Source organism: Siphateles boraxobius, unplaced genomic scaffold (genome assembly GCF_051911475.1).
Source record: "Siphateles boraxobius isolate OS27281-9 unplaced genomic scaffold, OSU_SipBor_1 9, whole genome shotgun sequence".
In the NCBI taxonomy this organism is placed as follows: domain Eukaryota; kingdom Metazoa; phylum Chordata; class Actinopteri; order Cypriniformes; family Leuciscidae; genus Siphateles; species Siphateles boraxobius.
In genome coordinates, this window is record NW_027509219.1 from 22974754 (window position 1) to 22998054 (window position 23301).

The 23301-nt window shown below is 36.6% G+C and overlaps 2 protein-coding genes across 12 annotated transcripts; both read right to left on the reverse strand.

The window, feature by feature from the left end:
- Positions 1-4905: 4905 nt before the first annotated feature.
- Positions 4906-7582, reverse strand: ppdpfa (pancreatic progenitor cell differentiation and proliferation factor a). The gene is made up of 5 exons (XM_077223545.1): positions 7396-7582; positions 6094-6199; positions 5797-5874; positions 5320-5416; positions 4906-5232 (listed from the first exon to the last, which is right to left on the reverse strand). Exons 2-5 carry the CDS (start codon positions 6146-6148, stop codon positions 5109-5111), a joined length of 354 nt encoding a protein of 117 aa, XP_077079660.1. The 5' UTR covers positions 6149-6199; positions 7396-7582; the 3' UTR covers positions 4906-5108.
- Positions 7583-8168: 586 nt separating this feature from the next.
- Positions 8169-22692, reverse strand: tpd52l2a (tpd52 like 2a). 11 transcript variants are annotated; one of them, XM_077224034.1, is made up of 10 exons: positions 22499-22662; positions 22002-22099; positions 19067-19215; positions 18665-18724; positions 15033-15080; positions 12087-12188; positions 10533-10556; positions 10163-10207; positions 9613-9661; positions 8169-9434 (listed from the first exon to the last, which is right to left on the reverse strand). In XM_077224034.1, exons 1-10 carry the CDS (start codon positions 22515-22517, stop codon positions 9366-9368), a joined length of 663 nt encoding a protein of 220 aa, XP_077080149.1. In that variant the 5' UTR covers positions 22518-22662; the 3' UTR covers positions 8169-9365. The 11 variants fall into 11 exon arrangements, 10 of the variants coding, with proteins under 10 accessions (XP_077080149.1, XP_077080150.1, XP_077080153.1 ...); XM_077224035.1 differs by lacking the exon at positions 10533-10556 and having other exon boundaries at positions 22499-22668; XM_077224038.1 differs by lacking the exon at positions 18665-18724.
- Positions 22693-23301: the final 609 nt, after the last annotated feature.

Sequence of the window (23301 nt, forward strand, 5' to 3'; positions counted from 1 at the left end):
GAAGTTTGAAGGTTTGTTTGAGCTGCGCCCGCTACTGTACATGCGTGAACTTGCATTTCCTTCAGCCTGAGGCTTATTCATTTCACTTTTGGTATAAAAGGGCCTTTACATTTGTCAAAAATAGAACGTTTGGTACCACTTTAAAGTAGGGTGCAATTCTCACTATTAACTGTTGCTTATTATCATGCATATTACCAGGATATTGGATGTTTATAAGTACTTATAAAGCACACTTAAACATCCGTGAATCCTACCTAATATCTAAACTTAACAACTACCTTACTAACTAATAATGAGCAGTAATTAAGAGTTTACTGAGGCAAAATTCATAGTTAATAGTGAGAATTGGACCCAAAACTAAAGTGTGACCAAACAAAAACAATTAAAAAACAAACATGCAAGCTGTCACGACTGCTCTGAGACAAGAAGGTTGAGCATCCAAATGCAGTTTTATTGAACAGAGGGTAATCCAAAAACGTAATCCAGAAATCAGGCAAGAGGTCAAAAACAACCAGTAATCAGTCCAAACAATAACGGGCTCAGGCAAAAAGGAAAATCCGAGGGAAAAGACAAAGAAAAAAAGAACCAGGACACGGGAGAAACAAGGATACAAACACGCTTGAATTGCAGTAGAAACACTAAACAAGACTTTGCAGGGAATGAATGTGAAAACCAGGCTTATATGGGCTTAGCTAAACAAGGTAATGACATACAGGTGAATGTGATCATGTCTGATTAGTCTGGGCAAAGGATTATGGGAAATGTAGTTTGTGGAAGTGTTGTGATTGTTCGGTTGGAGTGCCCTCTGATGGATATCCTGGGCGCTCTCACTGATTGTTACACAAGCACAGCCAATTAACAAAACAGTGACCTAACGCATTACTTTTCCAGAAAAAGAAACTCAGTCACTTTTTTCAACGCAATACTTTTAAAAGTAATTTCCCCCAACACTGGTGACAGTGAGGCAGTTTTGAAAGTTACAGTCTGTTTTCATGGTACAATAAAATCAAGGAAGATTTGATTTCTAATAATATGACACATTTAAATCTCTCTGCTTCTAGACAAGCTCTAAAAAAATAATCACGACATCTGGAACAGAACGAGTCTGGTCAGTTTCTGGTCATTTCACAATCTCTGAAAACTTTCCACTGCAGTTTTAGTTGGCCCCGTGTTGTCTGTTCACGAGTAGGTAGTTCATTATTAATAGAGATGCACCGATCGATCGGCTGGTGACCGGAATCGGCCGATTTTCACGTGATTTTTTTGCCGGTCAAATGCACTCGGGCGCCGCATGATTAACATTGCGCAACATCAGCATCACGCGTGCACACGGAATACAGATGTAGGAAACCTCGTGAATTACGGCCGTTAAGCATGAGCAGCGCTTTTTTTGTTACGGCGTGGTGCATGTTAATCAATGAGTGCATTCACACCGCATGAGCGTCCGTGCGCAGCATGAAGCGGGAGTTTCAGCGCCGAGTCTATTTTTGCTGCGCTGCTCGCGCTCAATTTAAGTTATTGTTTAGCCTGTCTGAACATGTGGCAGACGAGAGAACAACTGTTTGCAAAATAAAACTTGCCATTGATATACAAGTGATTGCAATAGGCCTGTGTGTGTGTGTGTGTGTGTGTGTGTGTGTGTGTGTGTGTGTGTGTGTGTGTTTGAGAAACATCTTTATAGCCTACTGCAAGCCAGGCTATATTTATTTTATTTTTATTTGCTATTTTTATATTATTTTATTGCCATTACCTGTTTTCATACAGAAGTTTAGTTTCCTAAATAAGTAAATATATATCACTTTTTGTTTTAGTTGAATATATGGAAATGAAAATGGTTCTTCCAGACCATAACACTGCACTTAGAAAAATTCCCCACACCAGGAGTAATAATTTATAAGTTCTATTATATTTAATTTGTTCAAAAAATGTTCAATGTAAAATATTCTATTAAAGAAAAGATAGAAAATAAATATTTGTGTTTGCTGTAAAGGGATAAGAAAAAATGAAATCGTAATTGGCTAAAATCGGTATCGGCAGGCCAAACTCATAAAAAAATCGGGATCGGCCTAGAAAATTGTAATCGGTGCATCTCTAATTATTAATTAAATATAACCGGACATAATGAGGGTTGTTCATTTAATGAAAAATATTTATTCAAATTTTGATTGTGTGACATTCATGGATTAGAAATGGGTATTGATTATTTACACACACACACACACACACACACACACACACACACACACACACACACACACACACCCTCCCTCCACTGCAGATGCAACACACCCTGCTGATTGTTGCAACTGCTAAAACTCAGTAACACGAGTGTTGCCACAACATGTTCATGCTGTGGGTGCGTGGCGGGCAGGAATAGAATCGAGAACACTCTAGACTTGCCTGGCCACACTAAACGGAAAAATGACAGGATGTTCAGGAAAGTCACGTCAGCATGATGATTGGCCTCCCTGAAGGTTTTTGGACACCTCTCATACTCTGCAATCAGACACCCAATAATGCCAATTTCAGAGGCAGGGCTACAAATCAGAAAAGGGAAAAATATGTTACAGAGCGTTATAGCCTAGGCCTTGTATACTTTCACGCTATTTCACAATCTCTTAAGTAATTCACCTGCTTTTCAGTTTCCATCTCATCTCAGTGTTGACATACTATTGCAGTCCTGTTTCACAAAGCAGTGTCACAATAGAAAGCACTATTTGGTTGCCTGCCTGTGGGATCAAGCGAGAGATATTTTTTCAAACAACATGGCGCCATTTAATTTACTTTTTACTTACTTTTCTAAATCTATTGCAAAAGACTGTTAAGTAGGTTTATAGTACATTTTACCATGTTTCTGTTGAGTTTAGCCCAATATTATAGTAAAAATAGGCTCCCTTCACCAACAAATGAAAGTTGTTCCAAAAATATATACATTTCTTTGTTCTGCTGAACACAAAGGAAGATATTTTGAAGAAAGTTTGTAACTCTATTGACTTAAACTCTATTGAAAAAAAATACATGGAAGTCAATGGTGCCCCAGAACTGTTCAGTTTCCCACATTCTTCAAAATATCTTCCTTTGTGTTCAACAGAACAAAGAATTTTATACAGGTTTGCAACAACCTGAGGCGGGTGAGTAAATGATGACAGCATTTTGTATTTTTGGGTGACCTATCTTTAATAGGTTTTTTAAAAGGTAAACATTGTGATATTTTGCCCACACCTGAGACTTGCGTTAATTCATGAAGGTAACAGCAATGGTGGTAAGCAAATATAAAATAATAGAGGACAAACGTCATATCCTGTTATCAGAATGATTCACTTGTATTAGCAATAAACAGAAATGTTAATAATAATAATAAACAGAATGATATGTGGGAATGCTAAACGTGCTAACTGGACACTCAGTTCCTGTTTTACTGTTTCCAAACACTCTGGGAATAGCGAAACAAAGTTGAAACACTCCCAAGAACGTACAGAAACTTGCCAGTCTTCACGTGTTCACCTTTGTACAGAGAAACCTTGACGCGATCGTGAAGCTCGCCCATAACGACATGAAGAGACTGTGCTGTTTTTAGCTCTTGTCTCTGTTTAGAAACAACTGTGGGATCAGAGAGGAAAGTCTACGGCCCTAAAAGATTATTATAGGTGAAAGGCCATGTGGGAGCGAGCATTAAAACACTGACCCAAATAGGAACATTCATTAACGTTCAAGTTAAGAAAACGTTATTTCTAGATGTTCTCAGATGTTCTTACATGTTCTAGATGCAATCAAAACATCGAGGAGTTTAATGTTCAAGGTCTTTTTTTATTAGTTACACGAACGTTAAGGGGACATTCCATTTAATAATTATGCAAACATAGGCAATTAACAATGTAGGCTATAAATAATGTTTTTGTGCTAACGTTTTGAGAATATTATTAAAGACCAGATAACTTTGAACGAACAGTTAATGTTACTGAAATAATGTTTGTTCATAACTTTAAAACCTTGCCAGAACAGACAAAGTGTCACTTTAGCTGGCCTACTGCCAGAGAGTAACCTGGTTGCATTAAAATTGAGTTTATTGAAATTTAAAATTTTAGTCAATACATTGAAAGATATTGGTTTAATCAACAGGAACTCAAAACATTATGTTATGTGAATCATACACATTATTTAAGTTGATTTGACAAAAGAAAAATGTTGTGATAATAAATCATGAAAATAGTTTCTTACAGTGTGATCATACCAAAATAATGTCAAATTCAGTCTTCAGAATTACTACAGAGGCTTCAACATACAGTAGTCTGGTAAATAATGTTATAATTTAGAACTGACCTCAAAGTTCTTTAGAGAATTGTTTAAATAATATTTAGTTGCTAAAAAGAAACATTTTATTTTGGACCAATACTCTGCTTATAAATCTATGCACATTCTTAGCAACAGATAGGGGGAATTAACATTAGAGGTGTGCAAAAATACCTTCTTTTTCCTGTTGCGCAGATGGCCATGTTGCAGCTATTATTTTATTTAGCTGGATTCTAAAAGTTAATTTTGCCAGATGGAAGAACAGGCTTCCGTTTCTTGTTGCCACATATACAATAGATGGATCCAATGGCAGCAGGTGTAGGGTTATATAAACTGTATGAGTGTGTCCTGTCTCAGTACACATGTTTTAATCTCACCAAAGCCTGCTTTATTCCAAATATCTTGCGCATAGGCTGTTGATTAGCTGCTCATTCACTGTAGAATAGCAGAGTCAGTGAACAGAGACTGTTTGGTCATAATCCCTGCATGAAAGTACATTGATAGCCCTAATAGTGATTCACCCTAATCCATGCTAGTGGAACTGGATATGATCATTTTAATATACTATGGAATGACAGAATGCAGAAGGAATAGAAACACATACTCACACCATACTTTGGGCTGCAGTTAGTCATTTATTTATAGCAAATACAATATATTTGCAATTATTTGGTCATAGATTAAAAAAAAAAAGATATATATGACATAAAAAGCAGCCAGTTTTTACTAAAAATAAAAAAACGGAGCCCCCGTCGCCTGCTTCTGCCTGCGGTGACTCCTGGATGAGGGGTGAAGGGTGTGGAATTGGGTCGGGTGGTTTATGAGGGGAGGGGGGATCCAGGCTCCTTCCCGGAGTCACTGCTCTCACTCATTTGTCTCTTCATCACAATCTCCTTGGCAACGCAGGTCACCTGACCGTTTGTCACTGTGTAGGTGCCAGTCCTGCCAATCAAAATTAAGAAAACCTTGCATGAAAACCAGGACTCCGGAGCGGAGTCAAGCCAAACACAAAACTGTCCTTAAACTCACTTCTGCTGGGATTCAAATCCATTGGGTGTCCCCATTTGATTCTGCTTCCCAAAGAAGAAACTGGACCACCAGTGGCCAGAGTCCTGTCGCACCAGACCTGCCATGGAATTGGACATTGAGCTTTTCCATTCCTTTACAATAAAAGCTGACTACATATAAAACATCCGCTAGATTCACAGACAAGGCTTAAATCTAGTCCCAGACTAAAATGCATGTTTGAGCTGTTTTAACTGAGAGCTAGTATATCTTAAAATATGCCACTGCCATTGTTTTGTCTCAAGATGCACACCAGTAATGTTTTTTTCGAAGTCACGTTTATAAAAGCTACTTAAATGTCCTAATTGAACAAAGGCCTAATCCTGGCTTAATCTAAGCCTTGTCTGTGAAACCAGGCCTATTATGTACTATATAATAACTTACTAAATGTACATATTTATGTGGATTTTAGGGTATTGAGATGATTTTCAGATGATATACCTGGTGGGTGTGGAATGACCTCCCCAGTGTACTCCGAACTGCCACAGGAACTGTTGCTAGATGTCGATCCAATGCGCCCTGCAACATGAATAAACATTTTAAAAACGAATAAAAAAAAAAGAGTAAGAATGTAATGATTTTTATATATTTTTTAAAATTATTAAATTTAACAGTAAATATATATATATGTGTGTGTGTGTGTCTCTGTGTGTGTAATTATTGCATTTATTTTATTTTTATAAACATGCATTAAAATGTTCTTGATTATAATGTAAAAAAAAAAACTAATAAACTCACTTCGGTAGTAATCATGGGTGGCGATAAGGGAACCGCTTGATGGAATTGATGCCATTTTTCCCGTCCTCTAAGTGTCAACTGCGTGGAAGATGGAAAGATGGAAGACCTGTAGGAAAAATGATTTACAGCTATGATGAGAACTAATGTGTGCGAGGACGACATATGCATGGCACTACAACAACGCGGTCTTTGAAATACGAGGGCAACTTGGAAAACATCTCAGGTAGGCATATGCACAAACAATCTGTGCTGGAACTCAGCACACTCAAATATTTAAAGAGGTTTTAACCCTGTCAGGATCACACACAAAGTGTTGCCAACAATTTTCTTCCAATTGGTTAATGGTATTGGTAAGACGTGAGTATTAATCAGTGCATTCAGTGTAGACAATGTTAACATTTGAAATAAGAGAATGATCCACTGAAAATACACATCCATCCATTCCTATTATTATCAGTGTGACTAGATGATACTTAACAGCTGTTACTTCAAGAATCAAATTTCCGTATTCAGAGACCCACTTGCTTAGAAGAACAGCCATTACTCTGCAACATGAATGCAGAATAGCTCATATTTCATGAGACTTGGTTATTAAAGTACCCAGTTGTCCAAGGGTACAATGGTACTTGCTAGCAGTTGCTTTGACCATTTAAACGAAAGGTAGACTAATAAAAAAATAAAGGATTTCAGGACATTTCCAAGCAACAGATTATACATAAAAAGTCATGCATACAAAACATGAGCATCTCCTGTTTTAGGGTTTACCAATGTACAGTAATAATAAAATCTGCCAATATAGAGTATTAATAAACATTAAAGTCAGTGATTGAACACTAATTTAGTGTTTGTGTTGCTTTAGATTCACATTAAGGACCTGCAGACGTCAATGTCAGGTCACAGATGGGAAGAGGGATTTACCACGTGACTGGTTAATACCCTTCTGTGCTACATATAACAGATGAGACATTTAAGTCACACCAGTGCTTTGAAAAGCTGACATGTAGCCTGCTAAATGCTAAAATTACAAAGAATAAATGAAACTGTTAAAGAAAAGGAAGAGCAACATACTAAGATAGGCTGCGTTACAGAAGGCCATGTCTAGATGTAGGGTTTATCAGTTAAAAGAAGATATACGTTTATGGTTTAAAATAAATTTTCGTACGCAGTTTATTTACTGGCATCACCTCAGAATTACTGATATGAATAGTTTAGTTGTAATTAAAAAGTACATAATGCTTTGCCTGTATGTCCAAATATTTAAACGTTTTTTTTTTTCATTAACTATTTTTCTCATTCCCTTACCTTTGATTTTTGATGAGTGCTGATGTTGGTAATGCACCAAAAGCAAGGCTTGGTCAAGTAAACGCTAGGCGACGGGGCCCATTTGTAGTTTGTTTTTTGGGTGAGACCTTCCAAGGTCTTTTGCTCCTCTGCTCCAAATTCTACAACACGGAGGGAGCACGGTCTATTTATTTCCCCGAGTGACGATAAAACCCTCTCACCTCCCAGAGGGCGTGGCTTGAGAGAGAGGGGACGCGGCTTGCTCGCTGGCATGATATAATGGGCGTGGTTTGGTCGCTGGCACGAGATTGACAGGTCAAAACCTTTTACAGTCTATGGTCAAAACAATGTTGTTACACAAAATTGGAGCGGGATGGGGGGTGTCCATGCCTGTAGAGAAGAGCAGATACGCGTCACCAAACAACTCAAGTCCACATTTTCCCATTCCATCAATGTCACGTGCATTCGAAGTTTGTTGCACACGAAGCTTTCTAAATAAAATCCGTGGCAAATCCCCTGAGAAGGATCTTATACTAACAGCAAGGTAATATATGCATATATACTGTATATACATACCTGCGCATCCAATACTGTTAACATCCCCACGGTCCAATCTGTTTGTTACAACTCTGAATACAGACAGCACAAATAAATATGGCAAAAGTAGGACGAAAACACCTTTTTGTCGCCACCTGCTGTCTGTTAATTATTGACCATTAAGTAAGACTGCATGAAAAAATAGTTTATATTCTGAACGAGTGCGTCCAAGGCAAAGCAGAAATCAAACCACAATATTCTCGTTAACGTCAATGTCTTTAATAAACCCTGAACAGTGTAGTATGTTACAGCCACAAAGCATCAAACATTTACCCAGTAGTTGTCAGTATGGTAACATTATTTTACAGATTATCATGGCATGGAAAATAGTCCCATCAGCATTAGCTGAATGATCACAAATAATCAAAGGAAAAATAATAAACTGACCAAAAAATGAAGTAAAAATGGGTTTTCCATCACCGCACAGTGAAATTGACCTTTTGCCCAGCACAATATTTGAATGAAATATTAGAATCATCACATTTAACCACATCAATTACTTGAAATTAATATTAGCCTGGCATCTGTTTAGTAATTAAATAATTTATAAAACCAATCTTCCCAATCTCAAATGCTTTTATGTTCATTGTTACAGTAATGTACTCTGGAAAAGAAAGGGAAAAAAGGCTACTTCTATGCAATACACCACAATCTAAAATATAGGAAATCAGGAAAACAGGAGATATGTGTAGCTTGAATCTCTTTAACATCTTTGTTAGAACAGTGGTAGTAGGCCTGTATTTTTTTTTAATTATGAATTTGGGGAAAAACTCAAAACGGACAAGAAAATAAATGTGAACCATTAGTACACGCTTCAGAGATTATACACATCTGGTGCTCGAGTCTTGTCACAAGGAAAGCTTTAGCACCTTTTGCCCTGAGTAACAAGCAGGGTAATAACCAGTGCAATATTCAATGTAGAAAGCATGTAACAATCATAAATAGTGGCAACAAAGGAAGCCTTAAGCATTTTAGGACATTCTGAAGGTGAGTTGTGCAAAAAAACTTTTAACCTCTTCATGCTGATCGTAACAGACCATTTACTACTGAAGTGTCAGAGAAGCCCTGTTGTTTGACAAAATAAAATATTACAATACATTTAAAGGTAATTCGGTACACAGGAGGGAACCCAAAAGTCCCAAAAAGGTTCTTCAGTTTTCCAATATGCTAATTTGAGATGTTTTGTTTGACTACAATGCATTTGCAAGGATGGCAGTCTTCAGATGTTTAAGTAATTCCTTATTGGCATTTTACTTTTTATAAAGCATCATTTTCTGTCTGTACATTCATTTGAAGTTAATGTAGCTGTGGAGACACTGGAGTGTATTTGGGTACAGCGTTTAAGAGGGATCACAGAGGTGGTCAGTTCTCGGTCATGAGGTTGTGCTTCCTGCTCAGAAAGGTGCGTTGTTGCTGGTTGGCGAATGGTCGCCCTCTCCATTTGATCTCCCCATTACTTTGTACTTTAGGAGACATAACAGGAAAACACAATGGATTAAGTGATAACAGCATAAACAAAACATGAACATACACTATAGACATTATCAGCAACAGAAAAAGACCAAGCTGTGCTAAGAAACCAAATAATGAGTTAATTTAAAAACCTTTAATAGAGGAGAAAAAAAACTGAACACCTCTAACCTTCATGTTATCAACTTTGTCCTCGAAGGATTTAAAGCTTGGTGAGTTCCTGAGGATATATTTAAAATATATTATTATAACCAATCAATACTAGCTTGAGTTTTTTTTACATGCAACCTAAAATATGGAGGAAAGAAAATTGACAGACAGACACCTTTAACGTTTACAAAGGAAAAAAGAAAGGCTTTTCTACCCATTTAGGTGAAGCAGGGCTGACAGGGCATAAAGTGAAAAAAACATTTGCTTTCCATGCAAAAAATGAGAGCTGCATCTTAAATATGATTATGTGCAATGTTCTTAAACTGTTGTGGTGACAGTGTTGACCAATCACTTCTACCTGATACGATCTGTCTTTTTGCACCTGCAAATGCGAAACTATGCACCATTTTTTTAAAAGTGTATATACATTTGTAGCAAATGGTTGACTATTTCTGAAATGATAATAATATTATATACAAGTATTAAAATTATCCTCGTATCGAAAGACAGAACATTCAGACAGTTATTAATATGCAGAAGGAAATGGGTAAGAAAAGTGCTGGTAAATTACCTCATAGCTGGCATACTTAAAGAGTGACGCATGGAAAAGTTGCTACTGTGGAGAGCAGGTTGCAGACATAGCGAGCAAGGAGAGTTAGCCGAGCAGACAGCGTTAGCCGAGCACAGAGCAGAAAGAAAGGGAGAGATTGTATAGCACAATGAAAAACTCAATAAGTCATCAGAACAAAATTTAGACATGACAATATAATATCTAACATCTCTATCATAGCTCTAATAATTGAAGGTCATACGCAAAACGAAGACTTTAGGGACAGTGATTAAGATACATCTACAGCTTCACAGGTACCATTGAATGTTCTAGAAATCTTCTTCAAAAGGAAGATGGCTGCCACCTGTGCAGGCTCTCGTATAGCCCTTACCCAGAGTTAGAGTACGGCAGAGCCCTGAGCGTGCAGCGTTGTGGAGAAAAACACAGCAATAAACAAAAGAACCACTTCAAAACTATCAGAACATAATATTGATGATATTTAGGGCAGGAGAGAGTCAAATAAAAGGTAGAAATAATACAGGATGTAGAACAGGATTTTAGTTGACGCTAACTTACACTACCATGCATGACCATTGGGGTCAGTAATCCTTAAAATTAAATGAACACTTATTCGGCAAGGATGCATTAAATTGATCAAGTGAGGAGACATTTTTGTCACAAAAGATTTCTACTTTAAATAAATCCTGTTCTTTTGAACTTTCAATTCACCAAAAAATGCCGAAAAAAATGCCGAAAAAATTATCAATGTTTCCACAAAAATATTAAGCATCACAACTGTTTTCAACATTGATAATAAGAAACATTTCATGAGCACTATATCAGCATATTAGAATGATTTCTGAAGCAACATGTGACTGCAATAATGATGCTGAAAATGCAGCCTTGCCATCACAGGAATAAATTACATTTTAAAAATATAGATCAAAGCTGATTTTAAATTGTAATAGTATTCTCAATATTACAGTTTTTTATACTGTATTTTTGGTCAATTAAATGCAGCCTTTTTGAGCATAAGAAACATCTCAGAATTTAAAAATCTTACTGACCCCAAATTTTTTAACAGTAGTGTACGTAACAGATTTTAGTCAGAGAAGCAAAAACAAGAATATACACAGGAAGCATAGTCACATGATTGAAGAAGCTATGCAAATATACAACCAGTTTTTTTTTTTTTTTTTTTGTCAAACCAGAGCATCTCATTTTGATAAGCTCTGTACCTTGACACAGTGTTCAAAACAAGCTGATCAGTGCTAAACATTACAGAACTGTAGCCATCTGGAGATTTCCCAACACACAAATACCATATTATTGCAGCTTCAGTCAGTAAGTGACTGTTGGCTAGAAGTCTGACATCTGCTATGTATTGTATAAATATGTATTGAACTGAATGTCTGTTTTGAGTCCATTTTTACTTTTTTCATAGTCTTATTGTGCATGATTCATCAGTGCACATTATTTCAAAGAAATATTTTTTCAGCTACTTGTCATACAGAGAGCCCATTTCACAGTTTATAATACTGACCAAATTAAGCCTCACCCTACATCTCTTCTTTCTGAACATCCTGTTCACTCAAATGTCACAGTACGGCAGAATAGTAATCAAACTTCAACTTAGAGGTGATGTATTTCAAAGTTTCTCCCCCTTGCATTCTTGAACTTTTATCGGAGAAAGTAAAAAGGACATTTGTCCAGACTTTAAAAGAGGATTTCGACTCCATTCTCTTAAGAATACCTCTTTTAAAGATGAAGGCACAAGACCAGTTTCAATCATAGATATGAAAAACAACCATCACGAGATATCAAAAGAATCACAGAGGAGGATGAAAAGAAAGATGAAAAGTTTAAAAGAGAGATTAAGATTAGTTGTAGAAGGAAGAAAAATAGTGATGAGAGAAGGTTTGCAGAGAAGGACTGTAGAGTTCACCTCATCTCTCCAAATCGGTTTCTGATGGCGGAGCCCATTGTGGAGAATGCAGCTGATGTCATCTGACCTGCCTGAGAGAGAGTCTCCTGAGTCCTCTTATAGCTACAGAGAAGAGAGAGAGAACAATTTCAGTTCTAGCAGTTACTAGTTATATTTTGAACACATCAGTTGGCATTGAAATACAGTAGCTGAGAGGCAACATAAAACATCTCTTTAGAGGTGAATACGTCAAGAATATGTCAACATTTTTAGATAGATAATACAGGCATGCAACTAAAGGTTTAAAGTAAACCTCAAACCTGAGGCTGAAAATGCCTCCGCCTCTAATTTTATGATCCTTTTTTTCACAACTCCATAACTTTGTCTGTATGACTTGTGCACTATATTCACTACTGTTCAAAAGTTTTTAAAAGCCTCGTGGTCATGCAATTCAGGATTTATTTCATAAAAAAAACTGAAAAAAAGAGAACATTTTAAAATTATTACAGTTTAAAATAACCGTTTTATATTTTAATATATTTTAAAGTGCAATTTATTTCTGTGATGGAAAATCTGAATGTTTCAGCATCATTATTCCAGTCTTAAGTGTCACATGATCCTTCAGAAATCATTCTAATATGCTGATGGGGTGCTCAATGAGATATTTCTTAATATCATCAATGGTGAAAACAGTTGTCTTGCTTAATATTTTTGTGAAAACCGAGATATCATTTTTCAGGATTCTTTTATGAACGAAGTTGAAAAGAACAGCATTTATTAGAAATATAAATCTTTTGTAATATTATAAAGGTCTTTAATGTCACTTTTGATGAATAAAATCATTAATTTATAAAAATAACTTAATAGTAGTGTAAAGACTTTGAATTGTGCTTTTTTTTCTAACCACAGAAAATAACAGCATATGGGTTTGAATGACATATGGGTGAATAAATGACAGATTCTTTATTTTTGGTTGGATTATTCTTTTAAAAGCTAACATGACGAACTATCTAGACACCTGTCTGTCCATCTTTTTGCACCAGATGCTGCTGCCTGAATCTTCCAACACAGAATCTGTTCCCACACAATTGTGCAGACTCTCATTTACACAGACAAATGCACCATTCACAAACACACAGATGCATGTGGATATACATATACATTAACAGCACCTGTCCTTTTCAAAATAATATACACACTTTCCCCACAATTCACACTCACATGTAATGTAATCTCTAAAGCAAACAAGTACACAGCACACAGGCTTCCTCACACAGCCCTCTAATGACCTTAGATAAAGCTAAGCCACTTTGCTTGATGAAAATCCCATCATGTGTTCTCAAAGTCAGCTTTCTCAGCACATGCCTGAGCACAATCACTACACCCTTCTCAAACCGCACATGCATAACATGCCCTTTCTATGTAGCCTCAAAGTCTGAGATCAGACAGTATAGCAGATCATTAATATCTAATGAGACGTCTGACAAAGGGGTAAGTGTAGTGGCTACGGATCTATGTCAGTAACTCAAAAGACAAAGGTTTGACATCATTTATTAAGATCACTGGGCCTGTGAGGAAGGCCCCAACCTAACAATTATTCCTTGATAAAATTATTCTTCATAATTTTTTTCCTTTATCTAAATGGCATGAGACTTGATGTTGTGGTTGACACTTTATACCTCAACAAACAAAAAAGTATTTGTAATATCTGGTTGCATGTTAGCGTGAAAAAATAGTCCCACTCAGGTTGTTCGGGGTCTCCAGAGACCCCAGACAATAAAATGTGAGTTTGTAACATAATAATGTTCTTTTTGAACAAATGTAATATCAATCACTTTATTTATGTTTTACTCTACATATGTGCAGTGTCGGGGGGATTTAAAAAGTATTTTTTTAAATTTATATAAATAAAGAAATATTTTTTCCATAGACATCAATCGGAGACCATAAAAATTGCTTTTTGTAACATAATTTGTAAAAAAAAATTCAGTTGCAATGCAGAAAAGAACAAGAAGGGGCGAACACACCTCTGATTGAGTAAACGCACACAACATCCCCAATCCACACCCCAAACACACTCATAAGAATCGAAACATGGGCTACCATAAGTTGCTCTCTGTTGCAAAATGTGTCAAAAATAAATCAGCTACAATGCAGAACACACACAGAAATTGAGTGAAACATCTACGATGGAGAACAAATGCAAACACACAACAAACACGCATGTAACGCACATAAAACACATATATGACACTATGTTCAGGTTTGACTGTAATAATGTCATGTAATAATGAAATTATACTTCAGTACAAAAAAATGCAAAGCTTTGAAAAAGAGTAATTTTCATTGTCATAATAATTATTTATTTTATATTTTATTAACATAAAACTAAACGAAAAAATATATTTTTTAAAGTGTTTGTTCTCCAGTTGATGGCAGCAATCGTCCATTAAAGACTAAACCATGGCACACTGTCCATGTTTTCGCCATGAATGAAAATGAGAAATGTGGATTTTATATAAAAGTTGTTTTTTATAAAAACCTATTAAAAAATATGTAAATTTGAAAAGTACAGTAAAATCACCCCAACACTGCACAAATGTAGAGTAAAACCATAAATAAAGTGAGTGATATTACATTTGTTTAATAAACAAAAAATAAATTATGTTACAAAATCACATTTTATTGTCTGGGGTCTCTGAACATCCTGTACATGAACAACAAATAACGGATAAGGGTTGACGCATTGTTGAGTGCTACTTTATAGGACAATAATAACAAGGCATAAAACATCGTATTAATGTATTAACATACTTTGTGATGTTTACATTATTATCCAGAGTTATATGCTTTAACATTAAATTTAAATGTAACATTTTATAATAACAAAAAAATCCCACATAAAAATGCAGGCACATTTTGATTCATTTAAATATAAAATAAAATATTAATAATAATCAAACTCACGCATCAGAACGTCCAATGTCCTCAAGTGTGGCCGAAGCAGAAAGGTATCTACAAACACAAATTTCCACATTACTAACATATAATAACATTCAAAAGTCCTGTTTAAATTCTGTGAATTGTGCACACTGCAATAAACTAATGGATGTTAAAAGATTGACATTAGACCCTCAAATTGATGACAAATTAAAGGGCTAAGAAGTGAATGGTGCTTGACCTAATCCAGAACATAAAACTAATATAACATTAACAGAATTTAGACACAAAGATCTGAATGCAAATCACCGCCCAGTGATGTTGAAAAACTCCTAGAACAGGTCTGACTTCTCTTTGGCTAAGACGTCTTAAAACACTCCCTAACACTATATATCAGCTATTTTTGTGTATACACCCTGTTTTCAAACGTCCAAAGACCCAATGGCACATTTGTAACCACAAAACCTAAATCCAGACAAAAAGGCCAGCTGAGCTTGGCATCAATAGGAAATAAGAGAGAAATATAATAAAACTGAAAGGAACCTTCCTCAATGTTACAAACAAAAAGGGCAAAACCTTCCAGTTTTGTGATTTTTTTCTCTCCCATTTTGTTATATTTGTCTCTCACTTCATAGAGCATCAGAAGCTAGCCAGCTTCATTGTTTAAGTAATATAATCAGAACTAATAAAATATATAGCTTGATATGTGAACTGATGCTACAGTACTTCTAATTAAAGCTGCCGTCGGCAAATTTTTTTTTGATCATATTCAGTGAGATCGACACTATAATCCGACAGAACAACAGAAATAAAGCGGTTTTAGAAAAAAAACACGAGCTTCTAACTCCACCTGGAGCGTGTAATTTGTTTTGCAAAAATCCACCGCTCCCGGATCATCGGGTCCAGTCAGCGCAGGGGTGTGTGAAATCTGACTGTCAATCACAGGTCGTGCACACGCCACCCTTCGCGCACGTTACAATCACATGCACAAGCCTGAAGTTCGCGCAGTAAGGAAGAGTGATGGCGGAAAAGATTCCAATTCCTCGGTTAACCCAAGGGGGTAATCCATCGGCCGGAAACTGAAGCCTCGCGGGAGCCGCCATTGTGGCAGAACTTAAAGGAGAACTCCGGGCAATTTTTAAGTTAATCTTGATCGTTAGACCTTTGTGGGTACTGACTATAGAAAAAAAAACGAACCGGATTGGTGCTTGCTACGCGGAGCTGCGACCGCGAATGCCCAGAGCTCCCCTCAGCTAAAACGGCAGTTATGGGGGCATCGACATAAAGAGCGTTTTTGAGCCTCTTAACAGACACAAAATGCAATTAAAATGTCTGTCCAACATGAACAGGGACCCTACATGTGAACAATATGCGTTTAGCAACTTAGCCATTGTTTCAACTCACCTAAATAGTCTTTTAGACGGCAAGCTGTAGTCTCGCGCTGCAGTCCCGTGCTGTAGCCGGAAAAGGTAGACAATGTCCAGGTGGGAGGAGCGTTGATCATGTGCGACGAGTCTTCGTACATGGAATGGCATTTTTCTTCAAACGGCCCCGCTGTGTTGAGTGTGTGTAGTCATCCTTGTCAAAGTGTTCACTGCAAATGCGGTAATCTTTAGCGCGTAGTACTTCTACGGGAGTTTGCACATCAAGTTGAAATACAACTAGCCACAAACTGCAGAATCTCGAGGTCATGGAAAGGAAGACGATGAAAATATAAGCTCTTATATTTTCGCATTCTGTTGTCACAATTCGGAAAGGCACAAACACGAACCATTTCTTCTTCACTTGTAATCAACTCTGATCATAACTCGTCGCACATGATCAACGCTCCTCCCACCTGGACATTGTTTACCTTTTCCGGCTACAGCACGGGACTGCAGCGCGAGACTACAGCTTGCCGTCTAAAAGACTATTTAGGTGAGTTGAAACAATGGCTAAGTTGCTAAACGCATATTGTTCACATGTAGGGTCCCTGTTCATGTTGGACAGACATTTTAATTGCATTTTGTGTCTGTTAAGAGGTTCAAAAACGCTCTTTATGTCGATGCCCCCATAGCTGCCGTTTTAGCTGGGTGGGAGCTCTGGGCATTCGCGGTCGCAGCTCCGCGTAGCAAGCACCAATCCGGTTCGTTTTTTTTTCTATACTCAGTACTCACAAAGGTCTAACGATCAAGATTAACTTAAAAATTGCCCGGAGTTCTCCTTTAAACTACTGTTAGCATTCCATTGACTCCCATTCATTTTGGCGTCACTTTGACAGCGAATAACTTTACATCTGAGGCGTCCAAAGACTTCATTTGTCCATTATTTATTTCTAAAGAAACACGACAATGTATAAAAGGCTCCATTACTTTGTATCTTACGTTATGGCCCCGTAGAAGCCGTTTTTGTAAAAATAGGCTAACGATTGCGTCATAACCACACGACTTTGTCGAACAATAGAGACATTACCATATAGACAGGAGGAGAAGCTCGCAGGCAATCTTTTACTGTCTATGAGGCAATCGGGGGACATAGAGGCATAAAGTCAAGGGAGAAGCCCATAGATAGAGAGTCCATAAAAGCAACGGGACAAAATATTTCAACAACGTTTTTGAGGAATTAGGTGATTCAGATTTCACTTGGCACAGCTACTAAAAGATTTAAAACTGTCACTGTCGTCAAGCTCAGTTTGAGCCTGCGCAGTCGCTCAGCCATCAGGCAGGAAGTGCAATAATCGGGCTTCAGTCTTCTCCGTTGAAATCAATGGGGTCGCTGTGTCCATTTCTTTTACCGTCTATGGGTTAACCTCAAGAGCTAGGAGGTCAAAAACAACACAGGAAAAGAGAACACCTGCTGAAAAGAAAGAAGTAAAGAAAGAAAGCGACCGTGCCCGTAAATAAACCAGGATCAACATCGGATCGGCATTTGAAAGGTGGAGAGATATACGTGATTTAATTGGGTTCAAGCTGGATGCAGAGCTTGCAACATTTCTTCTCGACAGGTAATTGTGCTTTATCAACCAGTTACTTTATTTATTAGTGTTATGTTAGTAATCCAAGTATGTTTGCCCAAATCTGTTGGTATGGATAGCTAACGTTGGCACTTGTTGGGCAGGTTCGTTAGCTTTGTTTGCACTGAAATCCGTGTGAACGTAACGTTAGGTGGAAAAACAAGTCCAGATGAAGGGATAAAGTTCGGCTTTTTGGAAGAATCAGTGCTACTCTATCTTTCTTACGAGAGTAAGAACAGTAGTAAAGCTACTGTTATTGCATGTGCTATCTGACTAGCTCCAAATACTCCATGGTGTTGTTGGATGCTGATGAGATGGGCGCGTTCACAGAAAATCTGGTACACACGCACTGACGAGCACGAACTCGGTGAGAGGGTATTCGCTGATAGTGGGGGAGGGACATGAGAGTTGTAAACATTCAAAATTTTGCCTAAGTCCACTCAATCTGCCAGACTTGCCGACTGCAGCTTTAATTATGAGATATATGCTGTCATAAAATAGAGGTTTTGAGAGCTGGCAAACTCCCTTATGGAAAGGAAACACAAACATTAATTTACTTGGAAGCACAAATTGTACAAATGAAACAGAAACAAGGCAGCAGCAGGTCCACACCTAGCAAACAGAATCACAAGACCAAGCAACTACAGGCAAAAGAGAGAAAACTCACAAATTAGATGAGGTAACTCTACGATTCAAGTCTCCAAGAGTTTGTGAGGTTCTCATATAACTAGAAGCAGAAATATAGAAAAATGAACGGAAACTAATTTTTATTTTTATTACTTAACGGTTTAAGATGCAAGTGAAAGATCACCAACAATAGCTTCAAGAAGATGGGACTGAAAATAGAAAATAGGACTGTGGAGAGATATATATATATATTTTAGGTATGTATATACATTACATATTCAAATAATACTAATAATAATAATAAAGGAAAAAATTATGTCCCATTTGTGGGCACGGTTAAGAGATTTAGACAGCACATAAAAACATAGCATGAGATTAGAGAAGACAGATGTTAAGGTGATCTTCAAACAGACAGGACAGGTTACAGACAGAAAGTACTCACGCATTGGAGCACTGAACGTCATGCCAGCCTTTGTTGATGTTCTGTTTGATTTCAGAGAGGGGGCTGATGCCAAGCCTGCGCTTCAGCTCAGCGGCGTGCCTCTCCTTTGCCACGAGAACCTGTCTCAGTGTCTGAATCTCATCGTCAACCTAACACAGAAAAATACACTAATGTTTGGAAAGACTGGCCTCACCATAAAAATTAGGCATTTTATTAGTGATGCACCAAAAAAGATTTTTCTTACAGAAACATGAAAAGCAAAATTATAGTATTAATTTAGGCGAAACCTGAAACCAAAAGTACAGTTTTGGTAATTGGGAAATTGAACTCCGTATGCTGTTCAGGGTATTGTGTTCTCAGGTGATAAATTAAACCAGTTGTAGTAAAAAGTTGAAGTTCTTTGGGCAGATATTTCAGCCAAACATGTTTTACATATTGTTACTCTAACGTACACACTCCTGACATATTTAGCTGTTGTATCCGAGTTGTGCACAAAATAGATGCTTGAAAGTCAAAATGCATAACCAGAATGCACCAATTAAACAACACTGATTTTGGCCAATTCAATTTGGAGTTGTGCTTCAGGGGACGCGTTACAGAAAGATCCTAACTTTAGAATCCTATCTTATCTGTTTGGTAACCATGCCAATTTCAATTAGGACCTAATTTAGGACAAAAGCTATTACAAAATGGCATTTCTTAAGTGCATAATCTTATCTTAACTACAGAGAGGAAAAGGGTATAACAGAAGCATCCTAACTTCACAAAAAAACGGTCTTAACTTTAGGACAACCCCAATGGTGTCCTAACTTCGAAATTATTTGAAAGCCAACTGTAAAAATCCCATAATTGTCTTGTCTGAGAATAGCGTCACATTTATTAATGAAACAAGATGAAGAACAGCGATGTTTAATGGTGGAAAGACTTGTTAACACCCAAATGATGTGTTGCACTTTGACGACAAAACTCTGACAAATAATAACAGACTTCTATGAAATAAAAGGATTAGGCTTAGCCTTTTCTACCAAGCTTATCAAAACCTCACTTAATGAAAAGCACCACTTATTTTGTTTCTCCATTCTCCAGTTTTTCCGTTTTACTTCACAGCAGCTGTTTGAGAGCCGTTGGTTGCTTGGTAACACAGACCTGAGAGTTGATTACCGAACTCGACGGAGGGGTTTAAGATTTCCTAACTACAGATAAGATGAGATTTGTAAGATAGGGGGGGATCTTAAATCAATTTAAGATTTGCTTCTGTAATACGAGTTTGTGAAAAATCCTTAATTAACTTGTTAGATCTTAACTTAAGGTAAAAGTTTTTGTAATATGGCCCAGCTCTGTAAAAACATTTAATACATTTTCATCCTTTCATATTTTGCAGAATATCCAAGCTGCTCTTTTCTATTCACAAATGCAGAGAGGGACCAGTGTTTGTCAAGCTCCAATGATAACGAAATAAGCACTATAAAACCATGAACATTCTGGTCAAAAGTGGCCATTATCACGTCTTGTGTTGTGCAGAAGAATGGTTTGAAACAACATGAGGATGAATAAAAAATTACATCATAATTGAACTATCCCAATAAGACGTTAGTACTAGTAGCACACACCTTCCATACCTCACCGGACATTTAAAGGGATGCTTCACCCCAAAATGAAAATTCTGTCATCAAATACTTACCCTCACCACCAAAACCTAAGACTTTTGTTCATCTTCTAAACACAAATTAAATTTTGGATGAAATCTTATAGATTTCTGACCCTCCATTCAAAGTTTATTAACCCAAAATATTGATAAAGAGATCGCAAAATGAATCCATATAAATGAAGTGGTTGAATCTATATCTTCTGAAATAGGGTTGGGCATCATTTAAATTTTAGCGTTTCCGATTCCAATTCTTATCAATTCCCAGTTTAGATTCCAATTTTTTTTTTTTTTAAATGAAGTCATTTTTTTGCAGCTGAAAACCATGAGAAAAAAAAAAACAGCAGCCTAAGAACATCTAACTAATAAACTACACTAATATAAATTTAAAACATTATTAAAGACAAGTATAATATCAATAATACAATAAGAACAAACAAGCAAATTAACAATAGCACAAATAAAAACAACTGAAAAATGTTCATATTTAACATCAAATGTAAAATAACATTGTATAGTTTTCTTTTTATAAATTAATGCTTAAGGTTAAAAAAGTTATTTAGTCAAGTGAGTTATTTTCCTTTTCTTTTCTTCTTAATTCATGGATACAATATACTACAATATACTTTGTTTCTCAACTGTTTACGTTCACTTATGACATAAACATCTTTTTATGAGGATGTTTTGACAATTTGGTGTGTATTTGTCAGTTCAAGCGCAAAAAGATACAAAAGAGAACTTAATTCAGTATTCATGTACCATATGAGAGGCTGATTTTTGTGAGCATGCTCTGGATGTGCCTAGTACAGAAAACAACACTCAGTGCCAAAATTTTGTTCTCTTTCACGTCATCTTGTGCCCTCACCCTCAAGAAGTGATTCCAATCATATTTCAAGCAATTTAAAACTATTATGGCAAACAATCCGCATCTGAAATGTATCAGCTGAAGGAAATAATCCATTATTTATAGACCACATTTTCTTATCCGGACCGATAACATTAAAAATCAACATATACGACCGATACCGATATATTGTGCATCCCTAATTTATTTATTTTTTAAAAATTCTTTATGAGCATTTTTAACAATTTTGGGTGAACAAATTTTCAATGAAGGGGCAGAAATATTTCTCATTTATGTTTGGAACAACAGAACTGTGAGTAATTCATGAGAGAATTTTCATTATTGGGTGAACTCTCCCTTTAAGACAACACAACATTTCATATAATCTTAGTAGTGATTGTGCTGTAAGTTTGAGGGTAAAGGGTGTTGGATAAAGTCTGCGGTACCTTGGTGAGTTCCACCTGCATCTCTTCTGCTTCCTCCTCTGTCAGGCCTGGTGGTAGAGTCCCTCCAATGGCTATGCCTGGAGATGTCACTGAAGAACCTATAGACACATAAACAAATGCAGGGCTTCAGACCAAATGAGCTGATGTACTGATAAACTGTGGGTCTTCGCATGAGACCCACGAAATCAGGGGGTGTAAGTACAACGGGGGGTGGCATGAGGGTTTCTATCCAGACATTGTATCTTTTTTTAGTAAGCAGGTAGGTCAACACAACATGATCAGCTGTCAGGCCGAACAGACCTGTTATGATGTAACGTTAATGTACCTACAGTTGTAGTGCATGTAACTAAAACCTACAATTAAACCCGGCAAAACAGTTTTCTTATATAATACTCTCTTAATATCATACTTTTTATTAGCGCCACCCACTCAGGTAGACACGCATCTTTAGTGCACCTGCTCAAAACACAGAAAACTCTCAAACAGACGACACTTACCGTGTTCAGAAGAGTCCATTTCTAAATCAAATATGATCTTCGATCAGGTTTACCTGCGTGTAAACAAATGTCACCTCGAATATTTTGGGATGGATGGAAAAAGAAAATTGACCCTCCCTGACTTGAAACACACAAGAGGCTTTAGGTTTAACCAGAACAGCGACGGGCTTGAGCTTCCGGAGCGCGGATATGACGTCAGCATGCCCTGCGCTCGCGCTTTTTACGATTAAAAGACCTGTGTACCTCTTTTAAGTCTTTTATACAGGATACAGAACATAGATTACCTTTACGTGCTTTAAACTGTCATGGGAAATTGTTAAATTCGGTTTGTTAATTAAGGATAAAAAGGTATCATATGTAATAAATAATCTGTTGCTTTTACTGAAATTGAATTGTACATACACAAATGTATTTTTTCCAAATTCCCTCACTATTATTGTTTTTTAAGGTGGCATTTCTAATATATTTGGAGACACTGAGAGGGATAAAAAATTCCCAAAGCAATGTATTTGTACTCTTTATTAGAATACTTTGGTTTTATAGTAAAATAAATAAATAAATAAAAACTCATAGGCCACTCCCCTACTTTTCTTTTCTTTTTATTATTTATTTCTTCTTTGTCTTAACTCACTTTTTCACAATTGTTGTGTATAATGTGATGGGACATTTGATTGTAATCTCAGTCCTTGTTTGTTAATCTCTCGGTTATGACTGCCTTTCTGTTATTGTTCAATATGTAGGCTACATGAATAAAAAAATTAAAAAAAACTTTTCAGGTACTTTTTGAAAATTTGATTTGGCTG

Excerpts from the sequence above, each read along its gene's own strand:
- ppdpfa (XM_077223545.1), bottom strand. The coding sequence starts at position 6,148 with ATGGCATCAATTCCATCAAGCGGTTCCCTTATCGCCACCCATGATTAC. Across the intron at positions 5,875-6,093 it reads CACCCATGATTACTACCGAA|GGCGCATTGGATCGACATCT; the intron begins GTGAGTTTATTA and ends TTCATGTTGCAG. Across the intron at positions 5,417-5,796 it reads GGTCATTCCACACCCACCAG|GTCTGGTGCGACAGGACTCT; the intron begins GTATATCATCTG and ends ATTCCATGGCAG.
- tpd52l2a (XM_077224034.1), bottom strand. Across the intron at positions 19,216-22,001 it reads TGCAGGTGGAACTCACCAAG|GTTGACGATGAGATTCAGAC; the intron begins GTACCGCAGACT and ends TTTCTGTGTTAG. Across the intron at positions 15,081-18,664 it reads AGAGTTACCTCATCTAATTT|ATACCTTTCTGCTTCGGCCA; the intron begins GTGAGTTTTCTC and ends TTGTGTTTGTAG.